The sequence below is a fragment of the Doryrhamphus excisus genome, linkage group LG8 (assembly GCF_037039965.1).
Source record: "Doryrhamphus excisus strain RoL-2023G ecotype Guam linkage group LG8, RoL_Dexc_Guam_v1.1, whole genome shotgun sequence".
In the NCBI taxonomy this organism is placed as follows: domain Eukaryota; kingdom Metazoa; phylum Chordata; class Actinopteri; order Syngnathiformes; family Syngnathidae; genus Doryrhamphus; species Doryrhamphus excisus.
Genome location: NC_136364.1, coordinates 7,453,929 through 7,480,842, shown reverse-complemented (window position 1 = coordinate 7,480,842; position 26,914 = coordinate 7,453,929). Strand labels below are relative to the sequence as shown.

Sequence of the window (26,914 nt, the reverse complement as noted above, 5' to 3'; positions counted from 1 at the left end):
GGTGCTGTGGACTGATGAAACCAAAATGTTATTTGGACATAACAAGGGACAGTATGCACTGCGGATGAGGAACACAGCATTCCAAGACAAACACTTGCTACCCACAGTAACATTTGGTGGTGGTGCCATCATTCTGTGGTGCTGTGTGACCAGTGCAGGTACTGGTGATCTTCAAGTTCAAGTTGAAGGTGGCATGGATTCCAGTTAGTATCAGCAGATTCTTGCCAACAGTGTTCAAGAATCAGTGACAGTTGAAGTTGTGGCGGGGCTGGACACTTCCTAAACACTGATCTAATTCTACAAAGGCATTCATGCAGAGGAACAAGTACAACGTTCCGGAATGGCCATCTCAGTCTCTATTTAAACTTGATGTAAATAGTGATAGTATTCTGGTTAGAATACTTCCATACGCTCAAAAACTTATTTTTTCATCCATTTTTCCTGTTTTTTTTTTTTTTTTTACATTGTAAATTTTTGTAACCATTTAAACTTTGTCAGAATTTTGATTTTATTGTGGTAACATTTTTCTGGTTTTGTTTCTGATACAATTACGACTTTAAATAAATATTTTTCTTTCATATTTCAACTTGCTGTTCCTAAAATGACATTATTTTCCCTCATATTATTGGAATATTATTGTCATCTCAAATGCTCCCTCGCTGGCCAAGTCAGAGGCAACTCTGAACTTGCAGTGAGTTTGCCAAGTGCTGCCAGAAAAGAGAAGCTGATGTTCGGAAGAAGCGTTCACATTGTGAACTGTTAGTAATAAAGATTAGAGCGACTGAAGCTGTTGTACTTCTGTGGGATACTTGATGTGAGCCAGCCTTGCCCAGACACCCCCATTTTTTTTTGAATCATTGAACATTCACACTCCACACAGAGATGCCCAGCGGAGAATCAAACTCAATGAAAGGCCTCATGTTTTTATTTTTTTTTTTATTTTTTTAAAGGTGGAGTCTAGTGTGTATTACATGATATTAAACGTTAACTGACCTCTACCACTGTCACCATGTAATGATAAAAACTACATTACGCATATTTCTGTCTACTGAGCCAAGCTTTTCCAAAAGTGGCTTTTAGTGCATCCACATGACAGGTGAATAATAAAAGGCTTCATATTGTCTTTCCTGGAAGTGTGGCGTTTGAGCGGGCGCCTAAAGTGTCATCCCGCTCTAGGCCATGGGGGGCAGAAAAAGCAGATATTCTGGCCTGGAATGGAGCAGACTGGAAAACAGAGGAGGGCGTCTATTTAAAGGCGTCCTGAGCGCCATCTAGATGCAAAGGCATCTCACGTATTCCCAGAACGCTGTGTACCGGCCAATCATATCTGAGCAACATCCGGCAAACTGGAGTGACCCTTGGCAGGTCCTGCTGCCACGAGGGCTGATGTCTTTAGCACACATCAGACCCAGATTGACTTCTTTTCTCCTGTTTCAAGGCTCCTGGAACTCTGCATGCGTGTGCAGCATGTCAGTGTGACGCAGTTGTGTCACCACCGTTACGCCGTGGCGCCAACTTGCCTCACAGCTGCAAAATGCCACATAAACATTACGATAGAGGGACTAGATGACACATGCGCAGGACATCATGGCATCCAGCCTTTTCCCATCCATACAGTACATGCTGGCCCTCGCTCTGTCCGTCAATGCCAGTGTTTCCTGGAGACTAGTAGGAATGTTGCTCCATGTGCTGAAGATGGCTACACTGTCTGGAACTCATGTCCATTTCTGTAAATTAATCCCCGAATGTTCTCCATGAGATTTAGATGAGGGGAAGACGCAGGATGGTCCAAAAGAGTGATTCATGACCACACAGACACCATGCCCCCTACAACATCTCCGCATAGCCGGCAGCCATTTGACGCCCCTGCACGACCTGAAGCGCCATTGTTCCATTGAAAGATGATGATGGTGGAAAACATCTCAAGTGGGATCTCCTTGTCATGCCAGTAACGTTAGAAGCCATCATGGGGTAAGAAAACTTTCTTCCACCTTTCAATGTCCCATGTTTGATGCTCTACTTCTAATTCCAAACCTTGGAGGAACCCTGAACTTTTGAAGATGGTTCTTCTCTGGCAGATGGCGTCTGATGGTTATGGTACCGTACTCGGCACCAGTACCGACCTTCATCTGGGCTTGACGGACAGCCAATGGGATCCTACGGTTCATTTATAGAGCCTCAGGATATTTGTTAGAAGTTTGAAATGACCATCTTACTGCGTCCAAGCTCAGCAGCATGTTGCCTTCTAAAAGCTGTGCTCACTTGAATGCTTCTTTGCAATAAACTGCCTTTGTGTCTCCCTCCCATTTCTTCTTGCATTTTCAAGCTCTACTTAGAACCTCCTTATGATCCAACTGTGTACATTCTTAACAATTGGATCAGCAGTATTTACTCCCCCCCCCTCGCCTGAAAGCCCTCACCCCATCTTACCAAAGGAGTCATGGCCAATTATGCACATTAAATGATAACCTCTATGAACTAGGCCTCAGTGTGGCAGAAAAAAGGTTTATTTCTATTATTTCCTTTTTTGGGGTTCTACCAGTATTGTGTCCGCCCTGACATATTCCACAGTATTTCATCCTAGAAACATCACCTTCCTCACCACTTTGTCACATGGAAGAATGACCAAAAAAGCCCAAACATCTGTTCTCTGTCAGTGATAGAAGAGGTCTTTGTGGCGTATTAACGCAATAAGACAGACGTCTCTGTCGGCGGTGACTCACGTCCCCGCAGAAGCCCCACCTAAGTGGCCACATTTGTCCATAGTCTGTGTTATTGCACATGACAAAAGTCTTTAAATAACCTGCAGGACGTCCCACACTGCCAAAAGTCCCTCTCTCTCATGAGAGCAAGGTTCGAACCTGCTGGGGGGACCTGGGCACCAGGTGCTCGGGGTCTTTGTAGGCGTTAGCCGGGCTGCTCAGTGCAGAGTGGACCTCCCCGTAGGCCCGACACACTAGCTCAGTGGACTGGTAGAATATCTGATCCCTGCGGGAAATGGAAATATGTTTCAAAAGTTACAAAAAACGGACACTTGACATGAACAGTCATGAATTATTGCCAAGTTGATTTTAAATAGAAGCTTGTATCAGTTTGTATTTTTTTTATTTGCACATCTTCCTCCCGAGGGCTTTTTTTTATTCATGTCTGTTGTAATAAATGAGAGTGTGTTCTTCATTATTGAGATGTATATATACACACACACACACACACACACATTCATACATACAGTACGTATATACCAGTCAAACTTGCTTGTTTTTGTGGTTTTAAGAAGGACTGCGACACAAAAGGTCACATATACGCTTGTGGAGAGGTGGGACCTATCTACACGTGCTGCTTCACTAAATGTCAACCTTTCATGTTTCACTGTGGTTCTTGCTGGAGGGAAAAAGTTTGGACACCCCTGGTCTCGAGGTCCATCTTCACAAAGAACATCATGGCCTCGCTATGAGTGCGCTGCTAACGTGGCACGCCAAGCGCAGGGATAAAGGACATTGCTATTACTTGTGTGTGATGGCTTTGTGTGTCCACTCGGCGAGGACGTGGGCGCTATTGGGAGTGGAGAGGAGTGGGGGGGGGGGGGATTTCAGGGAACGGACAGGAGTGAGAAATGGACCAGAAGCTAATTAATGGCGTCCTGCCCATTAGTCCTCCGGCATCCATTAATAGAGAACATTAACCTGAGGTACAGAGTGCTCCTGACTTCCCAGTAAACGTGACTCACAGCATGCGGCAGCTGGATGGAGTTAAAAGCATTTAGGTGCTCCCGTCACAGAGACAAACACCCGCTGAGCGCTCACTCGCCGCTGTCCACAAGTCAGGCCGCCGCCATATTTCATCAAGCGCTTTTGTTGCATTTGAGAGCTAATGAAGGTCATAGGGTCAACCCCTCGTTGCTATTCTTAGCATCAGAGCCATGCTACTCACTTGATGGTGGCGCTGAGCAGGAAGTTGAGCTGGGGCATCACCAGGCTGTCAGGCGACGACAGGTAGCGATCAAATTGGACCTGATGGATGGCACACACGCCAGAGTATACTTGAGTTCTTTTTTTTGCATGTTTGTCACACTTTAATGCTTCAGATCATCAAACAGATGTAAATATCAGTCAATGACAACACAATTGAACACTTTTTAAATCTTTCTTAAATCTTCTTCTTTCTCTTTTGGCATTTCCCTTCAGGGGCCACCATAGCAAATCAATCTCCTCCATCCAACCTGTCTTCTGCATCTGTCTCTCTCACACCAACTACCCTCATGTCCTCCTTCACTACATCCATAAACCTCCTCTTTGGTCTTCCTCTACGCCTTCTACCTGGCAGCTCTAAACGCAGCATCCTTTCACCATTATAGTCATATCTCTGGACATGTCCGAATAATCTCAGTCTGGCCTCTCTGACTTTATCTCCAAGGCCTCTAACATGTAATGTCCCTCTGATGTACTCATTCCTGAACCTATCCATCCCGGTCACTCCCAATGAGAACCTCAGCATCCTCATCTCTGCTACCTCCAGTTCTGCTTCACCACCACCATAGTTTACTGTTGCTATAGTGTTCTTTTACTGAAACGCCAGATGTAATGGGACGCACCCAAAATGGATGTTGTTGTATGGTCTTTTGTGACCTCTTGGATGCGCTCCTGGGGTCATTCTGGTTGGCACGCCACTGCTGGGAAGATTCCCCACTGTTCCATGTTTTGGCCATTTCTGTATAATGGCTCTCACTGTGGTTGGCTGGAGTCCCAAAGATTTAGAAATGACTTACAGCCTTCCCTTGTTCATCGTGGGGTATAGGTTCCCAAAATAGCCATTCTCAAGGTTCATATTTTGTTTGCATTTTAATGATAAACCGACTAGATTTGACACAAGCTATTAAGTGACTCACTGTAATCACTGCACTGACTGTGTTTCGTCCTGGCGCAATTCAGCTGCAGTGTTTTTGTATCCTTGTTAAAACACATTCCTCCTGCTGTCCTCCTTCTCATCCTTGCCACTACTTGAACCGAAGATTCTTGGTCGGTTTGGCTTCTTCTTCTGTTGTTTATTGGCGATGAGCAAGCAGCTCAAGCAGTTTGCTAGCGACGGCACAAAGGAGATTGATTGACAATGGTCTACAGCCAGGATTCACAACACAATGGGCAGGGTCTCTCACAGCCAAAAATGGACTGTTATGGCTCTATATCTGTCGGCTAAGGGTTACTAATTGCTTGTACAGACACTAAACACACAGACGAGATTCAGCTACACACATAATCAGTATGACTATACAGCACCCTCTACTGGTAGCAATAGCAAATACAAAAACAAGCATACAACATAGCACTAATCAGATCACTAATACGTACACCACAAGGACGCAAAAGACATTCATATCCTGTTAAAAATATATTAAAAAAAAAACACAAAATAGCAAAAGACTTTCTTTCTCCTTTGTTCCTAAATTTCTTTAGAGCCCAGGTCTTATTTAAGTGATTTCTTTTTGAGAACAGGTATGGCAGGTATCAGGCCTGGGTGTGGCTCCAGAAATTGAACTAAGGTGTGACAAACCACAGTTAAATTATATTTTAAACACTTTTTCCACACAGGGCCATGTGGGTTTGGATTTTCTTTCTCCCTTAATAGTCAAAGGTTTCATTAAAAACTGTATTTTGTGTTGTCATTGACTAATATTGAAATTAGTTTGATGATCTTAAACATTTGAATGTGACAAACACGCAAAAAATGAGTACATGATTGCATATGAACTCACCATAGCTGCTTTCACTGATGAGACGTCCATGCTGGGCAGGAGGGATAGAGGCCCCTGAACACAACAGGAAAACACATCACCCACTAATGCTGCTTTCCAGAAAACATTGGACAGATGTTTGAAGTTGTAGATGTAAACTCAGGGACATGCAACCATGGCACAAAGACACAAAAGACTTCTTTGTTAAAAACATGATCAAGGCTGCCATGAAAGATTAGCGTTGTTGTCAAGCCAAATTATCTCCTCACAAACAAAACAAATATTTGCTTATCACAGTCGTCAGCCATGTTTTTGTTGACGTTTCGCTGGAACCTTGTCAGCTCCAAGTGGGATATTTCCTATTTCCCTGCAGTCTCGGATGTAGCATGACTGATGCCGACAGGCAACTAAGACAACTATTAGGACAACTAGGTTTAGTCCTTTGGCCTGCCTTAAAACACCTGAATTCCCAGCAATAAACGCAACATATTCTGTTCTCGTATCGCAGAAAATGACAGGGCACCAAATGTTGACCAGATAGTGAAAGTCAACCTTGAAGGCCAAGAATAGACGCTCACACTGACTTGATCTTGTCTATTTTGGGAGAGGCCGAGGCCACCCGAGAAGAGGAGGACAGTTCACGACCGAGCTTTTGTGTCGGGCTTGCGGTGTGGCGGGGTGTGGTGCGTCCCGGCGTGACCCGAGCCCTTCAAGGCTTGCATGTGTGGCCACAAGTATGAGTGTCAGTCAACAGTGGCAGAGGGCGCTGGAAGTTCCCGTCTGAACGAAATGCTTGACATGGATTCATAACACGAGGAATACAAGCATGCAGGACAGATGCTGGCCATATCATCACCATGGCAACAGCTACTTGTTGACATACAAGACCTTTTTATTTGAGTATCTTGCAATATAATATTATTTTCTTTTTCACAATTCATTCACTTTTGAATTGTAGTCATTATCGTTATATGGTTATAGTGCCCTAAAATAAGGCGTGTTAAGTTGGCAGATATGGTTCCTTGCCCCATAAAAGGCAACGCATGTGAATAATTAATAGCTAACAGCAGCCTGAGGTTACTGCAAATCCAAACGTTCATCTGGATACAAGGCGATGCGACACAAGCACATAAACTCAGAAGCAGTTGTTGTGATGTAACATCAGGACTTGTTAAACTGCTGCCAAGTAGATGAGATATTTGGTAAGATTTTTTTTCTATAATGCCAGGAATTTGTTGTCAGATGATTAGAAAATTTCAATCAAATTAATCACACTTTTCGAAAGAATCAATCATGATTAATCAACGTTCGCCACTGTGTGAACTATGCCCATTTGTGCTGTATTTTATGAAGAACACAATGAACGAATTAACACTTCCAACTGAACTAACATTTCATCATACGTTGTATTTGCCTAATGCTAGTCTCTCGCAGTAGCAAAATCACTCTTCTAAATGGTTCTAAATCACTCTCTTAATCGCGTTACTATGAGCCACAAAGGGCTGCGTTTCAAGACACCACACAACGTAACTGACACGCTTTGAGTGTAGACGTGTTTCCGAGCATGCTTAAGTGCAGCAGTGAGAGTTACTTTAGTGAGTGATAAGGATATCCACTGTTTTTACACACATTTTAAACACTTAGTAAGAAGGTTGTTGTGATGTTCCGACCGTCTGTGAGCACATCTGGCGGTTGTCCAGTGAGGAAGTGTCGTTCCCAGGACGAGCTGAGGCGTGAGAGATGTGTTTGTAAGTCGTAGATAAATGTTTGGTGTTGGAAGTACACTGCTGGCGATGTGTTGACGTCAAATACAAGTTCTAAAAGAGTAGCAGACCATGTGATCCTGTTGGGGCGCTACTGTGGCTGCCGTCATAACAGAGAAATGTGGCGCATGCATTCATGATGGTAACATAATTAGTGAGATAAATGAGTAACTGCAGTTAACATGCTATTTTTGACAGCCCAAGTAAAAACTTGCTGCAGTGTGTCCCAGCAGTCTGCAGTGTATCTGTGGCGGGGGCCATCGTCTAACATGCACAATTGGCCTTTCCTGAGACAAAAAGTGATATGTTCAAATCAACTTTCTGCTCTTGCTTATTGTTTTTTTTAATGTCACAAGCAAGAAGCAGTCGTCTGAGAATGAAAGTGGGGCCCACAGCAGTACTGTAAAAGTCCTGAAAGTCGCTACAAACAGAATCCAGAGGGGTCCCAAGACAATAATCCCTCATTTATAACAGGTTCCTTATTTGCAAATAGAATACTTACATAATTAGGGCAAAGCCAACCTGTTTTAACATAATTAGATCCCTCTAGACATAAAATAGCACCCCTATAGTCACCTTGACTATTGCCCAATATAGGAAGTGATGTCGGGGGGCTCCAAGTTGAGTTTTAGTTTGCTTGGGTTACCGCTGAAACAAGTAGCCTGTGTTACTGTGCCTGCTGTGAGAGCCTTCAAACCTGCAATAAAAGCCACTTGTCCCGCCAATCAAGTCAAAAGAAGTAGAGTTATGATGCCATCTACTGGACAGAGTTGGAACGACACGTTCCATTCACAGAGTCCTGTTCCTATGTGTTTATGAGCCAGGGCAAACAGGTTGCATCAAATAAATGAAGCGCTGACAGCAACAGAACCTCCTTGGTGGTCATAATAAAACCATTCCTGGTAAGCATGGTTACCATGATACTTCTTGCTATAAAACCCAATAGGCAAGTTTTGTTGGTGTGGCAATACGACAGCGTCAGTAAAGAAAGTATGGAGCTGTACGCGGGTAGGTTGGGAGTGTGTTTTGGTGGTGCCATGTGAGACCTGTTCAGCGCTGTGCTGCTGGACACAGTTGTAGATGTAGCTGAGGCCCGCTCTGGTCAGGACGTAGGACGCCTGCTCGTTGATCAGCGTGTCAAGATGGGCCTCGATCTGCAGAACAAGAGAGAGTGGTTGGAACAAAGCGTGGTGGAGCGTCACCGGGGTGCGATGGAAAAGCTAAAATTGAACATATAGATGGTCCACTGGAACATGACCAATAAGATGTTTATCACTTCTCATCCATTGTTGATGGGACCCCACAAGCCGAGCGCGGCTGTACCTGGAACTCCAGCATCTCCAGCCTCTTGTCAGTGAACTCAAAGAGAGCCAGCGTGGTCTTCATGACGTACAGCGAGTTCACCATGTAGGTGGCCATATCAGCGGTGCCCAGGTTACTGGCGGACACGGTGCACAGCTGCAGGAGGGGGTCCAGGATGCACGAGAGCACCTGGGAGGGGCACATTGTCATGCGACCTGGGATGACTCGGGATGGCTGGGAGGGAGAAGTGTTTACCTGGGCAAAGTCAGCCTGCCGTGCACCCAAGGGAACCACGGAGGAGTCATGAGAGGCCAGTACCTCCCTGAGGAGAGACAGGGTCTGGGTGAGGGAAGCTGTGGGTCCCAGGTCAGGAGGTGGGAGCTCCACCTGGGTGGAAAAATAGGATGCGGGCGGTGAAACTAGAAACAAGCACTTTCTACACATACAGTCAATACACGCTAATCCACATTTTCCTGCAAGCTTCATCACCATCATCACAAAATGAAATAAGACATTTGTTGTGAGTGAGTTGTGCTTTTAATGAAGAGGGTTCTATCCAATTCTCCCGAGGATACACGCACAAATAAAAGTTGGCCATCTTTTGTCCCCCTAATAGAGATAATTAGGTGAAGGCTGTGTTCCCGGCATTAGCTGGAATTGACACCGAAACCCAAGAGGGCCTTCAATTGGATTAGCAGCAGGCTGCTGGGATCATCGGTATAACGGCTATCGATCAAGACCTGGGTGGATGGCTACTTGGAAGCAGAGATTGAGCCGTGGCATACTGGGACGCCAATTCTACAAAATGCTAACATGGAGGAGGGTTAAATGTTTTGAAGGGGTCCATAAATAGACTGCCGTTTGATGATACGACATGCTGAAGTTGAATGTTCTATGTTCACTCCGCAGGTTATTTTTGCTCATATGTGACCTGATCGGATTTTTTTCACGTCAGCGTGAACAGTACAATTCAGATTTTTCCGACTCTTTTTTTGCGACTCAGACCTGGTTCGTATGACTATCATGTCTTATATTCTTTATACATACTCTACACTACTTTTTGTAATTTACTAGACACATTGTGTATTTGAACAAAGCATCAGATGGATATCGCTGATACCAGCCTGAATTTTACCCAGTATCGGATCGCAAATGAAATCAGTGGTATGACTAGAGCACACACTGCAGCAATCTTTACTTCCATAAACACATGGAAATGCAATGCATATGACTTTCCAGATGCTGAGCTTACACAGTTTTTGGTCATATGAACGTGGGATTTAAATAATCTGAATTGGGCATCAAAACCTGCAATGTGAATATAGCATTAAAGTTATGTGGAGTGACTGCCATTCATAGCAGTGAGGCTCAGGGGTGGTCTTTTCTTTTTAAAGTGGTTAACGTCTTTTTACACTTGGACTTGTATGGTAGCGAATAATGCTGAAATATTGTTAAATGTTTGATGATGGTGACAGTTTGACCCTGGAACAGATCATTCCTATTTCCATTATTTCCTATGGGACCATTATTAATATAAATTGAGTCTCCTTGCGTCTTTTTCTTCTTCTTTTTCTACTCTACCTTGTCCATTAGTCTGCTTGCATGAAGGCTGAGGCTGTTGAAGAACATCTTTTTGCTGAGCATGTGCATCTCCTCCATGGTCATGAGCAAAGAAGCCACGCTGGTCCCCATGATGGAGCTGCACAGGCAGACCACATATAGACACATATACTTGATGGACACTGCTCCGTGAAAGAGAGGCAGCAAACAGTTGGACGAGATGAAAACCTGATTGTGTGGTGGTAGAACTTCAGCAGGTTGGACAGCTTGTACAGCAGCACCGCCCCCGGCTCGGCCACAATCACCTGCTCAATCCGCACCTGTCAACGCAAATGGGGTCAGACCGTGCCAGCATCCTGCCATCAGTTGCCGTCTACTCACTTTCAGAGGCCTACACACTCCCTCTGTGACGTGTCCAACTACCTCCTGCATGTTCTCCTCCACACCTGCTGGGAGAGGACGTCAGTGCATCGCTAATGAATCCATACAGAACATCATGTTCGCTTAGCGCTCATCGTTTTTTAAGCATACCCTGCAGGGCAACTTGCTTGAGCAGAGCTTCTAGATGTTCCTTCTCAGAGGCGGTGGCTTGGTGCAGCCAGGCCAACATGTCTCCCACGTATCTGCCAGAGCCACAAATGATAGGTGAATTAACCCCCACCAGCCTCAGGGCTGGGCTAATTTTAACACGTTAGATGCACTAATGCACACAATCAGAGGCCATCATGTTTCATTTCCCTCTCAAAGACAATCACACGGTAGAGGATGTTGCACAGCGTTTGAAAAGACAACAAGGTTGGACTAGAATCACTGTGTGTTTGTGTGCACACATACGTGTGTGTGTGCCAGGAGAGGACACAGGAAGCTGAGAAACAACTCGGATGTTCCCAGAATCACTGATGCTGCCGACTAACTGAAGGCCATTTAGTTCTGCTTGAAATGTGACAGTGGTTCTGAGAAAAGTCCCCCATGTGACTGTCAGGCAGGGATGGGGATTTTTTGCGTCAGGACGAGAGAAACCTATCAAAGGTCCGCTCAATGTCATTTGCGTAGGACCGTGTTATAATGGGAGGCTGGGCACAATATTAGGCAGACCTGGACACTCTGATGAGCTGTGTCAAATGTGCCCTCCTCTACAACGATACAACTGCAGTAGGGATGCTCCATGATGGAAATCAGCTGATACTGATACTCATTGGATTTTTGCCAATGATATTAAAATTTACAGAATAAAATAATACAAATGTCTTAATGAACAAAACTGTGTCCTGTGTCTGACTAGTGTGGAGGCAGGGGTGTCCACCTCTCATCACGATTAGAGCTGCCAACTGTCAAGCACGAATCCAGTCAAACAGCCTTTATGCTACTTTCTGCTCATCAAGTCTGAATTTAACCCTCCTCATAAAAAAACTAGTAAGAGTTATTCTTTGAGTCTTTGGGGAGCTACTCAAAATCCTTCATCTGGCATGCAAGGAGATCCCTGCGATGGTATCACCATTGTAAGGCTTCAGTTTCATGAAACAGCACAAAGAGGGTTTGGAGGGCAAGTCATCATTAGCATCACTTTCTGGTCAAGTTAACGAGATATCTATCAGCACTGCACACTCAAAGAACAAACAAGACAATTACAACAATAAACCTGAAAAAGATACAGTCTTGTACTCATTGGATGAAGTGAAAAGGCACAAAAAAACAGACAAATACGGCTATTGTTTGACAGAGGTTCCTGTATACAAGGCGACTTATCGCGTGAACACCTGCTTTCACGAGCGTGATTTCCTGCCATGCCTACCGGAGTCAGTGTGAGTGGCATTTTGCAGCCAGCCTGACTGAATCACGACCGGAGCCGCAACAGATTCAGTGTGAGCCCAGCCTTCGCAGGTACCTCGTGAAGGTGACATCCACTACCCGTGGGTCAAAAAGGACTAATTGCATTAAAAAGTCACATTGGGGTCCAAAGAGCACAAGCTAAGGGGATAACTCTAGCTAGCTAGAACTTTTTCATACCCAAAAAGTCGGACCATCATAAATCACATCATCATTGTCACCATAAATATAAGCCAAATAATATACTTGTAATATACTTATAACAATATGCAAATTAGGCGATCCGCTTGTGAGTGCGCGTGGATAGGGAGGGAAGTGAGGGCCACAGCAGGACAGGCAGCTCGTCGAGAAGAGTGATACGTGCTTTCATGTTAATCTCTAAAAGTGTTCAACAAATCCAGAACGTCGCTACAAACAAAAACTGCAAGGGTCCGAATACAGTTGGATATCGCAGATTCCTTATTAATGGAATTTACATAGAGCATAGAAAAGCTGTTTACTTTAGTATTATTGGAGCCCTCCAGACATGAAATAACAGCCCTATAGTAACCTTTACACTCCTAGCTATACTAGAAAATAAGCATTAAATAAGCATTGAGCATAACATTTGCTAAAATATGTATAATATGTTTTTTAAACTAATGCTAGGCTGTATCCAACCACAAAACAGCATGATGGGGTGAAGCTGTGAAAAGTGGCAAGTGACATTTGACTTTTTAAAAATATATATTATTTGGTTCTGTGCATGTGTGTGCAGCTGAAAGGCACAGTGACAATAAAAGCATTCTGTGTATGCCACTTAAGCTGTGTTGCGGTGAGCAAATCCCATGTTATGATCACTATAATTATGAGAAGTCGTTCAAACTTGTGATTGACACCAGCAGCCTTAATGATTGGTCATGTCCTCGCTCGGTACCTCAGAGGGTCGTGTGAGTGCATCTCAATCGGGCGGGGGGTTCCGCCGGGCCCGCCGCGTGTCAGAGCGTCAATGAAGCCCCGCACTACTGCGTTCCTGCGCGCAGTCCCGAACTCATCCAGGGTGTACCTGCAGGAGAGGAGGTGTGAGAAGTGAGCTGTGTTGTTTTTTGGAGGTCAGCTGAGACATAAATCACGCATTGGGCGGCGGGGTAGCGTTTCCCCAAGGAACGAGCTGGGGCTTGTTTTGATTGCTTGCTGGTGGTGATGGGGCTTGTTTTGATTGCTTGGCGGTGGTGAGCCCTCTGTGAGACTAAACACGAGATAGTGCTGAATTGAGGTTCCAGGAAAAGCCAGTCTGCACTCGGGTGCAGCCCTGAGCATGACCTTGCACATGCAATGGGAGGGTGGGGCTGGGGCAGGTGCACTTCAATCCAGAAGAATGGTGATGAAAGGAAAAGCAGGAGGAGGAGCATGTGTAACATGGCTGCTGAGGGAATGCTTATCTGTCTATCAAGGTAACATCTACACTTCTGTGCCGCACTGGGATCATGGTTCCACCTCCTATCCATTGTTTCTCAAAAAAAAGGTAGTCATATGTACACTTTTCACACATTGAAAAATGCTAAAATTAAATAAAAAAAATATATATTTATGGACGGGTGGATTGGTGTGGCGTCTGCAGTGATACAGACTCTGCATTAGTCCATTGTGTTGTGTGACCTGAGCCGAAAAGCAAAGCTGTCATTGTACCAGCCAATATGGGTTCCTCCCCACACCTTATAAATAACCTATTTTCATTCAGTGGCACAATCCAAAGTAGCCGAGTTGAGCACTAGCTTTGAATGCTAGTGCTACAAGGACGGACTTATTGTCTCATCATGGCTGTTAACTTTTTTATGTGAAATCAATACACCCAGGAAGGAAGTTCCACTATTGCTTAGTATGAGCATGACATGTTAAAATGAATGTACCTGTTTACTCCATATTCACAGCATGGCTAGAAAATCTTGCCGGAGCTTTTTGGAGGTGCTTAATAGCGGTCTTTTTAGACGGAATAGGTGTGTCCACATTACGTGCATTCATTAGCTGCCTGTTTTTTTTTATGAGTTTTTATATCTTTAAAATGCACAGAAAAGAGAAAGACGTATCTTCATGTCTCACATAATGACTGTGGATGATGAGCCCTTTTCCTTTAATTAAGGATGAAAGTGTTTGTTACAGTAGAGTGCAATATTAGGTCATGTCAGTAAATGTACCACAGAACCTGGAGAGGATGCTTGTGTAATTTTGCAACACAACCTTTGCACATTTGCTGTGAAGTGGCTCCACACCTCCCTCTAGTGCTGCTCTAGAGGCAGCAGTAATGGAGATCTACAGTATACGGCACGGTACTTCAGTATGTATTGCCTATCAAGATGAAGTAGAGGAAGATGTACTGTCGATGATGATGATAATGATGATGATAAAGTTTCAGAGTGTGTGAGTTACTTGTAAAGGATAGGACGGTCCTGCAAGGCCTCCATGGCTTGAGTCAACACAGGGCTGATATCGCACGTCTCCTGGGTCAGAGCCCGGCACTCGTCTGTATGGAGAGAACCAGTTCCACTGTCACACTCCCCGGCCACATCATTACTTGCATCCCACACAAGAGTACTATCAGAAGAAACCTGCAAGTGGACATACTTTGAGCCCAGCGGTAGAGTTGCTCGTACGCCGCCTCCTGCAAGACAGCCATCTGCTCCATGATCTCCAGCCTGTGATGAGGGCGCACCATTCAGAGTCGGACAACCTGCAGTGGCAATATTGATGTTCGAGTGGATGCGTACGCTACCCTGCAGTCTGCTGGTTGGTTCGCAGGAGGACCTTCACATCCTCGTGGATGCGCTTCACTCGGCTGAGAGCTGTGAAGAAATCCTGAAAAAAAGAAACGTCAAAACAAAAATGCTGAAAAGTCGATATGCATTATATCTTTTTTTCCCAAACCAAGCTTTCTGCTTATCAAGACAGATATGATACGTGTAATTAAGTGTAATTTGTGCACACCTGGAGGCAAGATGTACTGGAAATGAGGATGTGGTGATGAGTCCTAATGAAATATCATGACATGGCTAATAGCACATGACTGCTTGCAGGAAGCCGAGTATAGAGGGGGAGGAGCCACCTGCTGCAAGGTGTACTGTATTGGGACACGCTGCAAGCAGCCACTGTGACGCCATGGAGGTCTCTGGCAAACCTTTGGCATATCAGGTGGCCGATAAGTTTTTTTGAGTGCTTTTTTGAGCCCCCCATCTCAGGGAAAATTACGACAGGCCGTTAACGTTACGGGTAGGACACAAAAGGAGCGCTTGGTTTGCTCACTCGCACAATATGTGTAATCTCGCCTCATTGGAGCATTTTTTTAAAATGATCAGATATCAAAGCTATTTTGAATGTTACTAGATTTATCAGTATGATGTCATTCCACCCACCCTCGGCCATCTCTGTGTGGAGTTTGCATGTTCTCCCCGTGCATGCGTGGGTTTACTCCGGGTACTCCGGTTTCCTCCCACTTTCCAAAAACATGCTAGGTTAATTGGTGACTCCAAATTGTCCATAGGTATGAATGTTAGTGTGAATGGTTGTTTGTCTATAGTGCCCCGTGATTGGCTGGCGACCAGTCCAGGGTGTACCCCGCCTCTCGCCCGAAGACAGCTGGGATAGGCTCCAGCACCCCCCGCGACCCTTGTGAGAATAAGTGGTAGAAAGTGAATGATTGAATGAGTGAATGTCATTCCCTCTCATCAGTCTGTTAATTAGCGGCCCGATAATAATAGTGTACCCCGAGTGTAAGCTGCTGGAGGAAGCTGATTCATACCTCGGTGATGGGTGCATCCCTGGCCCCTCGCAGTCTGCTCATCTCCTCGTTGGACAGCTGGAATTTGGCAAGGAAGGCCTGAGCCACCTGGGCCCTCACTTCCAGGCGATGACTGAAAGACAAGATATGAAATGAAAAAAAAACATCATTCTGCAAAAGGGGTACTAAAGTCAATGCTTTCATGAAAACAAAAACTCGGCGAGCCCCTCCGTGTGTAGTGGTGCCATTCATTCAGCAGGGGGCAGTGTCACTCTAACAGTGAAAGAGGCTGAGTGGGGTCACTGAGGAGAGGCCACAGAAAGAAGTTACGCCAAGAAATACATGACAGGAGCAGAGGCATCACTATCCGTGTCTCTGTGGGAAATAGTTGCCACAGCAACCGCCAGAGTCAGACTGGGAACTCGGTCAGGACAACTCAAGTCCCTCTGTCCCTGTCAAAGCAGACTGGATCACAAAATCAGCAATTTGTTGTGAGTTTGATTTTTTTTTCCTAACCAGCAGCAAGCCAGACGAAAGCAACAATCGGTAAATCTGCCACTAGGCTTTGGATCCTCTCAATTTCACACACTAGATGCCAACTCCCTCCATGCCGCATCTCAACTTAACTGCCGCTTGAGAGGAAGAGTGGACATTCAAAGCTCCAACTGCAAAAATGTTGAATCCTACTTCCTGAAAATTCACTTATGGTCGGGTCTAGAACGGATTAACCACGATAAACGAGGGAGACTGTGATGCTTTTTTTTTTGCTGTAATGCTAACTTCCACCAATAATTTCCACCAATAGGGGGCAACATTGAAATGGTTAAATCATGCTGAATGGGAATTCATTATTCAATGGGAAAATATATAATTATGAAAACAAGTCCAAAATGAGGTGAACATTTTGACATTGGATTGTTTTAAATCAGGTGATAAATATGGCAGTGAAAGCACCACAGCAGTGCAAACGTACTTTGCACTGTAAGTAAGTAGAGTGCCACCATGAATGAGCTCACTTCTCTTCCCGAACATTTAACCAACACACTTAAGGTCACCCCAGGATGACATTACACAATGCCGTCCGCTGAACAACAGCGATGGTTATTGCGGTCGCTCGTCTCGGGTTTCTGCCCCACAAAAAGCCGATTGATTTTTATCTCGGGTGCGACGCCGTACAATACAATCCTATTAAATTTCTGTGTCAGAGTGAAACACTGATGTTAGCCACCACGACTTAATTTAGCTCACAGAAAGAGGTTGACGCTAACACCGCCGCAGTGGAGGTCACCAAGCAGATGAAGTCTCAATCAATTTCAGTCTTTCAGGCAAGTGTCAGGCTTGTCGTTTTGGACAGGTACATTGTATACCGCCAAGTTTGCAGGAAAAGTGTAAAGAAGGCTTTTCTGTTCCAGCACGGTGCTGCAGTCCCAATGCACAACGCAAAGTCCATGATGGCATGCTTGGTTGAGTTTAGCGTGGAAAGACGATGAACTATAACAGAGATAGCAGAGCGAGCACGGACACTGTCAAATATTTTCTAATGGCCACATGTCCAGATACGTCTGCCCATGTGCTGTATGTGGCCTGGAATGGCACGGTGGGAGTTGGTTAGTTAGACATGCGCCAGCAATCACAGGGCTCGCATCAGAGCCACAAAGGCGATTGCTCTGACTAACAGTCAGCTGAAGCGTAATGGGTTTTGTTTACTCTCGTTGGTCTGGCATGTCCTCTGGAGGATTTCACGTCCAACAGGGACCTGCACTGAGGTCATACTGGTAATATTTGCTGAAATAAAGGGAGGTATTGCTCAAAGGTGTGGGGAGGCGTCCGGACATGTTTTGCATGTGTAATGTCAAAGCGCAGCGCTGCGGTGCCAGGTGGTTAAGTTTCATTACGAGTGCCGTGCCGCTGGTGCTGACAGCGTCTTTTGGACCCCGCGTGTAGGACAACAAAAGAACAGCCGCGGGCAAACACGGGTGGCCCGCTCCGATTGGCTGGCGGCTTCCACCTTTGCTTGTGCACACTATGAGCAATCTGCCGCTGCTTTACGTTTCATTAGAGCTGACAAATGACACAGTGCCGCCGGGCAGATAAGATAGCGAGCCGCTCAGGCCGGGCCGGGCCTGCTGGGTAAACATGCAGGGCGAGGAGCTCGGGAAGCGGCCTGCGCTCTACCAGCCAGCTCAGATTGAGAGATTATGCGGCAAAGTCTGGCTATTATGTGAGGAGGGAAATGAGAAAAGATGGTGGTAGCAGGACTGCAGGAGCATTGTGATGGCTGTTCTCCTCACGTAGGACAAGGTCAAAGCCCACCATGCACACGCTCACCCATCTGGCTCAGGGGGTGGGGGCGCTGGTGACAGCAGCTTTATGAATGAAAATGTCACATGGCGTATATCAGTCTGCAAGGAGAAAGAAGCCATTCAATGCATTGAAAAGCCCCCGCTCAGCATAAAGCTATATGTCTTCTACTAAAATGCTCTTTTATCGCTGTGGTGGTCTTTCAGCTCTTATCGGGCCATTTCTTTTTTGTCAAGTAGCCAGGCACAGAGGCAGGGAACTGATGCGGAACAACCCCGCTGTCCTTTGCCAGAATGCTACACCATTTTCGTAGTTTTCTTGTCAAGGTCACTGAGTGCTGAGGTCAGAGACGTGATGCAAATGAGGCCCGCCTCCAGAGCTTGGAGCCAAGAGCAGCCAACGTTTGCATATTTGATTAGCCTGCAGCACATCTACATCTAGATATGACAAGATGTCATGCTAATACTTCCTATATGCTTTGCCAGGTATACCGATTTTAGTTTTTTTCCCCCCAAAACTATGCTTCTTCAGAAAAAAAAAATATCATTCACTGTAAGTCATCTTTATATCACAAAACACATGCATATTTATAAATATGCAATGACACAAGTGCAAATGTTAGAAAGCCCACCATCTTTATGAGGCATGCTGGGAAGCCTACGTACACACTTCCCCAACAGGATGTTACGCAGCATGCCTTGTGGGTAACAATGCTAGTTTTGCTTTTTTGGTTTCTCCGTGATTGAGTTAGACATTCGGGTTGATGACCTCCTGCTGGTATGTGTTGTGTAATGATAGAAAACTCAATTCCTTTTACTGACTCAAGTTTTTATGAGCGGCTCACTAAAGACAAGTCGGTTCACTCGAGTCGAGTGTTAGAGCATGCCTGAGCAAAATATAAACTCCCGTGGAGACTCCCATATATGCACTAAGCAAACACATCATTGAGATGGTTGGCCTGTTGCAGCCACCTGTTTGGATGTGGCAGGTCTGCCCCTTAAACAAATGAAAGAAAACAGATCAAACGTCATACAGCGCCTTTCTATGAAGTTCTACAGTACTATTCCACTGCATTATGCCACACGGTCAACAAATGATGTTGCTAAAATGATGTTATAATCACCAATACATGTATCCATCCATCTTCTATGCTGCTTCATGGCCTAATACATCCATCTATCCATCCATCTTCTATGCTGCTTCATGGCCTAATACATCCATCTATCCATCCATCTTCTATGCTGCTTCATGGCCTAATACATCCATCTATCCATCCATCTTCTATGCCGCTTTGTGGCCAAATCCAATCCAAAGTACACAAGGTAATTCCAAGTGCTTTAAAGAGAAGGATAGAATCACTTCATAAAATCATGACCTGTCAAAGGTAATGCCGTGAGCTCTTGCTTGGACGGTAAACCAGCTGGTATAATTCCATGCAGAACATGAAATAAGCATCTTCCCCATTTTCTCTTGCACATCCAATATGCTGGTAACATGGATGTACAATTCAGTGCTCAATGCGGCATCTCTGTGCGCAACAAGTCCGCCTACCAGACTCACAAAACCTGTGAGCCCACGTCAGGTTCATGATTCACTTGTCGGCACCCTTGTGCCACCTTGATGAGAGACTCACTGAGTCTTGGTTCTCGGCGGCTCGGGTTCTTTGAGTCCACATCTCAGCTTTAGGGATCAAACAAGGCAGATAGGAACAGGAAGTGGAAAGGAATGCAGTTGGGAATATTGTATTTAAGCATTTTAATTATTTACAAAGCAGTCAAAGTGGAGTTAGAATAACTTTGCGGGGCTGTTTGATATTTTTCCACTTCAAATCCAGATGGAAAGTTTTTACCATGCTAAAAACATTCGGGCCAGCCACAAGAAAGACCACCCTAAGAATATCCAACGCAATATAAAGCAAGAATTGTCACTCTGACAGCATTCTGCCTGATTCTGCCTCTAGCGGGGCTAGCGTATTAGCATTGTCACTCATCTAAAATGTGTCTGTTTTTAGTTGTGCAGGTTATCAGTCAGTGGGTAGTTCTTTCATTGGGGAGGTGCTGAAGGTGTTTTCCAAGAGACTGCCTGGTCCGGACACCATGTGATGATGAGCTCTGGATGTGTGTTGTCAGCACGTCTTAGCAAAAACGCTCTGACACAAGCAGCCGGGTATATAAAATCATAATAATAATTCATCTGGATTGAGATGAGGGAGCGTGGAACAACTTTGATGTGCATCTCAAGGCCGGGCGTGACAACACACGCAGAATAAAAATTAAATCAAGCTCAGTTAATGAGCGCCGCCCTCCTTATGCAAATAGAAAAGGGCTTGAATCATGAATCATTTATGCACACTCATCAAAAGTAAAGCTATTTCCTGTCTTAACTTGTGCTCGCAACAAAGAGGCTACCAGTCAAGGCTTGAATGGATCAATGGCACCTCGCAAGACTATCTGATGCCAGTTTCCAGTCGGGCTGGGCCATTTGCCGTAAAACAAATGATTGCAGCATATAATCTAGATTTTCATCTTGATATTATCATTATTTTTCATAACGTTTTAAGAGGATCTGTCCACATGCATTATTTTATTTGAACAGCTGTGATATGAGTCCAGGACTCTCAAGGACAGTTTATGTGTAAATTCAAACAGGAATGGATACAAACCACTTCAATGCCAGCACTGGAGGGACTAACTAGCTCCCAGCCAAGGTTTAGCTAAATCTAATCCATGTCTCAAGAGGAACTCTGGTCCACTTCCTAGGGCTGTCCTGGTACAATTTCACGTTCCACTTCTGATCTCATTCTGATATAGCATCCTTGAATATCGTTACAGATATTGACCCGATACCAAGATGACTTATGTTGTGTGTGGGCTACACGTCGACCAAGTGGTTAGCGTGCAGGCAACACAGCTAGGAGACCCGAGTTTGATTCCACCCTGGGCCATCTCTCGCCCGAAGACAGCTGGGATAGGCTCCAGCACCCTCACAACCCTTGTGAGGATAGGCGGGAGAAATTGAATGAATAAATGTTGTGTGTGTAATGTCTGTAGTATGGAATAGTAAAAAAGGCTTGATCATAATGCGCTTGTGCATTTTCTTGCCATTTGTCTGGAAGTACAAATCAGATGCGGACAAGAAAAGGTGCTGTCTGGCTGCTGGACCTGAGAAGAACGTCAGAAAGCTGCAGACCAGAAGAGATGGAAGGTAAATGGCAGCCAGCTATCTCCTTTGGTGCAAAGTGTCTGTCTTATCTTGCCCAATCTCTCTGAAATGTCGACTGAAAGGTTCTCTTAGCGTCGTATTCTTTGAAAACAAGAATAAAAAGGAGGATTATGTGTGTGCACGCGGTGGAGCAAATGTCAAACATTAAAACAACAAGCCTTGGATTTGGTGGTGGCCCACACACCTAAACGAGTCGTTGCAACTCCACACAGTAGATCAGGGGTGTCAAACTCATTTTAGCTCAGTGGCCGCATGGAGAATCTACTTCCAAGTGGGCTTGATCGGTATGGTAAAATCATGGTATACATTGTATACCATGATTTCTAATAAAAACAAGCGAATAACATTAAATTGGGTTGGGCAATATGCACCTTAGCATATATCACGATATATTATGTATTACAATATGACAATAAAATTTGAATTCAGCAGAGTATTGTATAAAAAGCTACAAACCTTAAGCCACATAGCAAAATACACAAAAATTGTAAAGCACATAAAGGTATCTAATGGGATGTCAGCCTCTGTACACATTGCTACTAAATCCTCAACAAACTGAAATGCCTGTGCTTGCCACTAAGGAAGATCTAGTCACCCGTGCACTTCCAACTACATATGGAAAGTATTTGTGACACTCTTGTTTTGCTTACGCAGACATGGTGCAAACGGTTCTCTTATTTTGAAGGACGGTCACGGAAGTGTGTTCCATGTATGCGTAGAGAATGTGTATTTATGTCAAGCTATGTTAAAAAAATAAACGTGCTTCTCGTATTTTTTTTCACTCAGAACTTCCACATCATCACTGGGAACAGTAAAACATTCCTTACATTAAAGCCGTAAAATACAACGTGGTGAAAATATACTCATATAGCCTGCTAGCTTCCACTCACACTCTGATGTCTCATGCCAGCAGTCAATGAAAGACCGCTCACATCGAGGTGATGAAGGTTATATTCTTTCAGCACTGCAACATGCTGTTAACACACCAAACATACAGCTTCCCCATTCACTTCTGTGAATAAATAGTACCTTACCCACTTCGGGTGAGCGGCAGGGTACACCCTGGACTGGTCACCAGCCAATGGCAGGGCAAATTACAGACAAACTACCATTCACACTCACATTCATACAATCTGGAGTCGCCTCTGACCCTATCATGCAGGTTTATCGAATGTGGTAGGAAACCAGAGTACCTGGAGAAAGCCCACACACACAGGGAGAACATGCAAACGCCACACAGAGATGCCCAACGGGGATTCAAACTGTGCAGTCTGAATAAATGTATTTATTCATAATATTAGGACTTTACCACGGGGATAACTGGCTTGTGGCGGCCAAGCATTCATAGCAAGGATGCTTTCGATCCTTCGATGGCGGCTCTTCCAATCATTGTGAAGCAAAATTCACCAAGCGTTGGATTGTTCACCCACTAATAGACAGTCGTGAGACAGGTTACTTTTCCTCTACAGTAAATGATCTAATTGTATTTTTTTTTATACTATGGGAATAAAGTCATAATAATATGAAATTTATTTATTTTAAAAAAAATAACATATTTTTTCTTTAACATTATATTCTTTAACATTTTTATGATTAAAACATTATTTTTTCAAATTTTGACTTTTGCCCCATTTATTACTATAACTTTTTGCTCTTAATATTTTGACTTTATTCTTGTAAAATTACTGCAGATATTTAAATATTTGCATTTTTTTGTGAAATTATATTTTTATAATGAGCCATGGGCCAATTTAAAAAACGCTGCATTTTGGACACCCCTGACTTAAAGGATACCTAAAAGTGTCCCGTCCGTGCCCTTGATGTCTGCGGTTTAAATGTGGAACAGCTTATTTCTGTTTTTGTGATTTCCTAAGACAAAAATCAGAATGGCTGGCGTTCCACATGAGAGGTGCTTGAATATGTGCTGATAAAACGGTAAGCCCTTTCAGTGGAGGAATGTGTCGTTAACACAGAGACGGCTGACTTGGAAGATCCTATCAGTAGGAGAACATGGCTTGCTTCTGATTGGATGCACATTTCCACGGGTCTGACATGACCCGGGACATTAAGGTGCAAGACAACACGAGCAGGCATGGCCACAGCAATGCATGTGAAACAGACATTGGACAAAATGTGGGCCATCATGTACAGACATAACACCTGAAGCATGACATTCCTTCACAATAAACTTACTTTTCCCCTTGAAGCTTGTTAGTTTTCACTATGAGGTCTTGAGTCTGCTCCTTGGCAGCCTATCAAAGTAAAACACAGTTACAAATACAACAACTACTAATCATGCAAACACTACAGTCATGTGACTTCACCTTTAACCTGCTGGTCATTTCTGCACAGCACGTACTCATGGCCTGAACATCCTCATGGACACTCTCAAGCTCCTGTAAGGACAACACAATCATGAAACACACTCATTTTATACCCAAGGAGCTTTATAGAGTACAGTCACTCATACTAATAATAATATGCTTGTCACATCTAACAAAGCTGAGATGCAGGCTGTTTTTTTTATAAAACATTTCAGCATCTCCATGTCAAAATGTAAAAGCAGACCCCACATCCTTTGACTTTTCAGTATGTGGCCCTCTGTGGACACCCCCGCTATAAAATACGAAAGTTTCACTTCTTTAAATTGGACTGCTTCAACAAATTAGCTTCAAATATTCAAATGTATATTGATCTAGTATAAATCATTCCTGACTTAGAATGTCAGGGAAATCTGGTTTGTAATTTCGTTGTTTTGTGTCCATAAATCCATTGGATTTCAATTTGTATGAGGAGAGAGGCCTCCTGTCTCCAGAGCAAGTCCTCCACAAGCTTATCACCTGATGCAAAAAGCCTTGGGTGACTAGGCATGTGGGGATGCACTGGGGGCCAAAAGTACAAATAGCATCTGTCAGCATTGTTTTGTGTTATCCCTTATGGAACTACTGCATCTTAGAAGCTAAATACATTTTCAGCATTTTGGATTCAATCCGAGGATAAGCCACAAATAATGACACTGCAGAACTGAGTGCAAACACCAGTGATGATGAGTGGTGTCTTACCTCTTTCACTTCTTTAAATATGCGTGCAAAGTCCTCATTAATGGCCAGGCTTCGTCGCTCGATGTCACCGCGCAGGTTCCTTCGGGTGCGTAGGCTGTTCTCGGTGAAGAACACAGAAAGAGCTGTGAGAGCCTCCAGCATCTCCTACAATCACAGCAGCACGATGGGAAACATCAGGTGCATCACACGCCCATTTGGCATAATCTCATGGAAGTTCAGGTCAGAAAAAACACTATGGTGAGAACAGGGCAGCCAGAAGCCAATCAGACTGAGCGCTACGGCGTGGCTACTATGAATGATAATATTGTAATATGCAAGTGGCAGGATGCAAGGCATCATTGGAAACGCGAATGTGCTTTAGGCACACTTTGCAATCCAGCCTACCTTGGTGTTCACAGCAAAGGCAAAGTGTGCCACAGGAGCCATCTGTTGAAGGTGGCTCATTGCAGAAATAAAATAAACAAAAACCCAGCAAAAGTTGAAACTAAGAGGGCACAAATATTTGTCTTTCAATATTTGTATTATGTGCTTTTGTTAATGAAACAATCGTTTCCAATGTTTCTAAAAAAAAAAAATGATGTAAATTAACAAAGACACAACATAAAAACAGTGAACTGTATTTTTTTTAAATAATAATAATTATTATTATTAGATATTATGGTAACAGTGGTTTATTGGGGGCTGCACGGCGGGCGGGTGGTTAGCGTGCAGACCTCACAGCTAGGACACCCAAGTTCAATCCCACCCTCGGCCATCTCTGTGTGGAGTTTGCATGTTCTCCCCGTGCATGCGTGGGTTTTCTCCAGGTACTCCGGTTTCTTCCCACATTCCAAAAAGATGCTAAGTTAATTGGCGACTCCAAATTGTCCATAGGTATGAATGTGAGTGTGAATGGTTGTTTGTCTATATGTGCCCTGTGATTGGCTGGCGACCAGTCCAGGGTGTACCCCGCCTCTCGCCCAAAGACAACTGGGATAGGCTCCAGCACCCCCGCGACCCTCGTGAGGAAAAGCAGTAGAAAATGAATGAATGAATGAATGGTTTATTGTGTCTCAAAATATGTTATAGTAGTATCATTGAGCGTCAATCTGTGCGACAATTAACATTTCAAAATGCACCTGCATTGTTTTTGACTTGGTAAAATAAAGTGTTTGTCTAGTCATATTTTTTCATTGTGCTTTTCTTATGATTAATGTTCAAATCTTGTCTTGTCCCCGTCAGCCCCATCTCGTGCATGGTCTCATCCCATGACACCCCAGTTGTCTCACTAATACAACAGGTTCGAGTCCAAGGATGATTCATGTCACCCACATCTACATACTAAGAGTTTCTTGACATATGCACTGTCCACACTTTGCCCACAAGGCTCAGAAAATAATACAGGACGACAAATCACAAGTAACTCACAGTATAACAATATATGGCATATCTACAATGTACAAATAACAATCACCACAGAGTACATACACTTCGAAATTTTGTGCGTCATCCCACTATAAGTGAATCAAATATTTTATGATCATGTATGATCACAATTGAGAGGTCCAAGTATGACTGGCACAAATAAAAGTGTTTTATTCCCTTATGGGGTGGCCAGCTAGCAGTTAGCCACCGCTAGCTCAGCGCTAGCTAGCAAGGGAATAAACTTACCTTGTCATTGTCAAGCCTCGTCTCCAATATTTTATTTAGCTTTCTCGATAGCGGGTTGTTGGGCTGGGAAGTCGCGTTTGTATTTTGTAAAGCAGAAGCGCCATCGGTAGGTAATTCTACTTTGGTATCAGCCATTATGCATAAAACTCTTCTCCACGTCAACCAGAGCTGACAACGTTATGGTCCGTGCAACATTAACGTCCGGTCAGGGAACAACAACCGACACAACAGTGCCGCTATGAGGTCGTTTACTTCCGCCCTTCCAAATTAGATGACAGGACTTGAAGATGATTACTATTAGGACAATAATTTATGTTCAATTTCTTATGTTCTTGTGTATTATGTTCCTTTATGTTCTTTATGTTCCTTTATGAAACATGTTCCAAATACACTAGATACACGGTGACGGACTACAATTTACATAAACATTCAGGCATCTTGGAAGACTGTAGTAACGCGTGCAAATTAATCCAATTATTCAGAAAATCCTTGGATTAGGGTTCTTTAATCATTTCTGTTGATTGCAATTTCTAATCTGATGCAAGCCTGCTGCTGCATAACACAATTCTTAGTGTACGCTAGAAGTCTTGGTCTTCCAATTTGTGAGGATAACAAGATAAAACCACATTCAGTAACATTTGAGAGAGAAAACAAGAGAAAAGACTGAATTATTTAAAAAAGCAAGTATGAAAGAGACGTGAACAATCCATTTCTGACAAATAAAACACCTGCTACAACACATGGGCAA

At 44.0% G+C, this 26,914-nt stretch overlaps 1 protein-coding gene across 1 annotated transcript; it reads right to left on the bottom strand.

Annotated features, from left to right (window-relative positions):
* Positions 1–2,467: 2,467 nt before the first annotated feature.
* On the bottom strand, positions 2,468–26,396 carry cog6 (component of oligomeric golgi complex 6). Its single transcript, XM_058080257.2, has 19 exons — positions 26,167–26,396; positions 24,517–24,660; positions 23,779–23,850; positions 23,648–23,706; positions 15,953–16,064; positions 14,930–15,012; positions 14,782–14,852; positions 14,587–14,680; positions 13,097–13,225; positions 10,885–10,976; positions 10,735–10,799; positions 10,582–10,673; positions 10,375–10,492; positions 9,049–9,180; positions 8,815–8,982; positions 8,538–8,645; positions 5,750–5,803; positions 3,931–4,010; positions 2,468–2,988 (listed from the first exon to the last, which is right to left on the bottom strand). Exons 1-19 carry the CDS (start codon positions 26,299–26,301, stop codon positions 2,841–2,843), a joined length of 1,956 nt encoding a protein of 651 aa, XP_057936240.2. The 5' UTR covers positions 26,302–26,396; the 3' UTR covers positions 2,468–2,840.
* Between the last annotated feature and the right edge of the window lie 518 nt (positions 26,397–26,914).

Excerpts from the sequence above, each read along its gene's own strand:
- cog6 (XM_058080257.2), bottom strand. The coding sequence starts at position 26,301 with ATGGCTGATACCAAAGTAGAATTACCTACCGATGGCGCTTCTGCTTTA. Across the intron at positions 10,800-10,884 it reads CAAGCAAGTTGCCCTGCAGG|GTGTGGAGGAGAACATGCAG; the intron begins GTATGCTTAAAA and ends CTCTCCCAGCAG. Across the intron at positions 10,493-10,581 it reads TTCTACCACCACACAATCAG|CTCCATCATGGGGACCAGCG; the intron begins GTTTTCATCTCG and ends CTGCCTGTGCAG.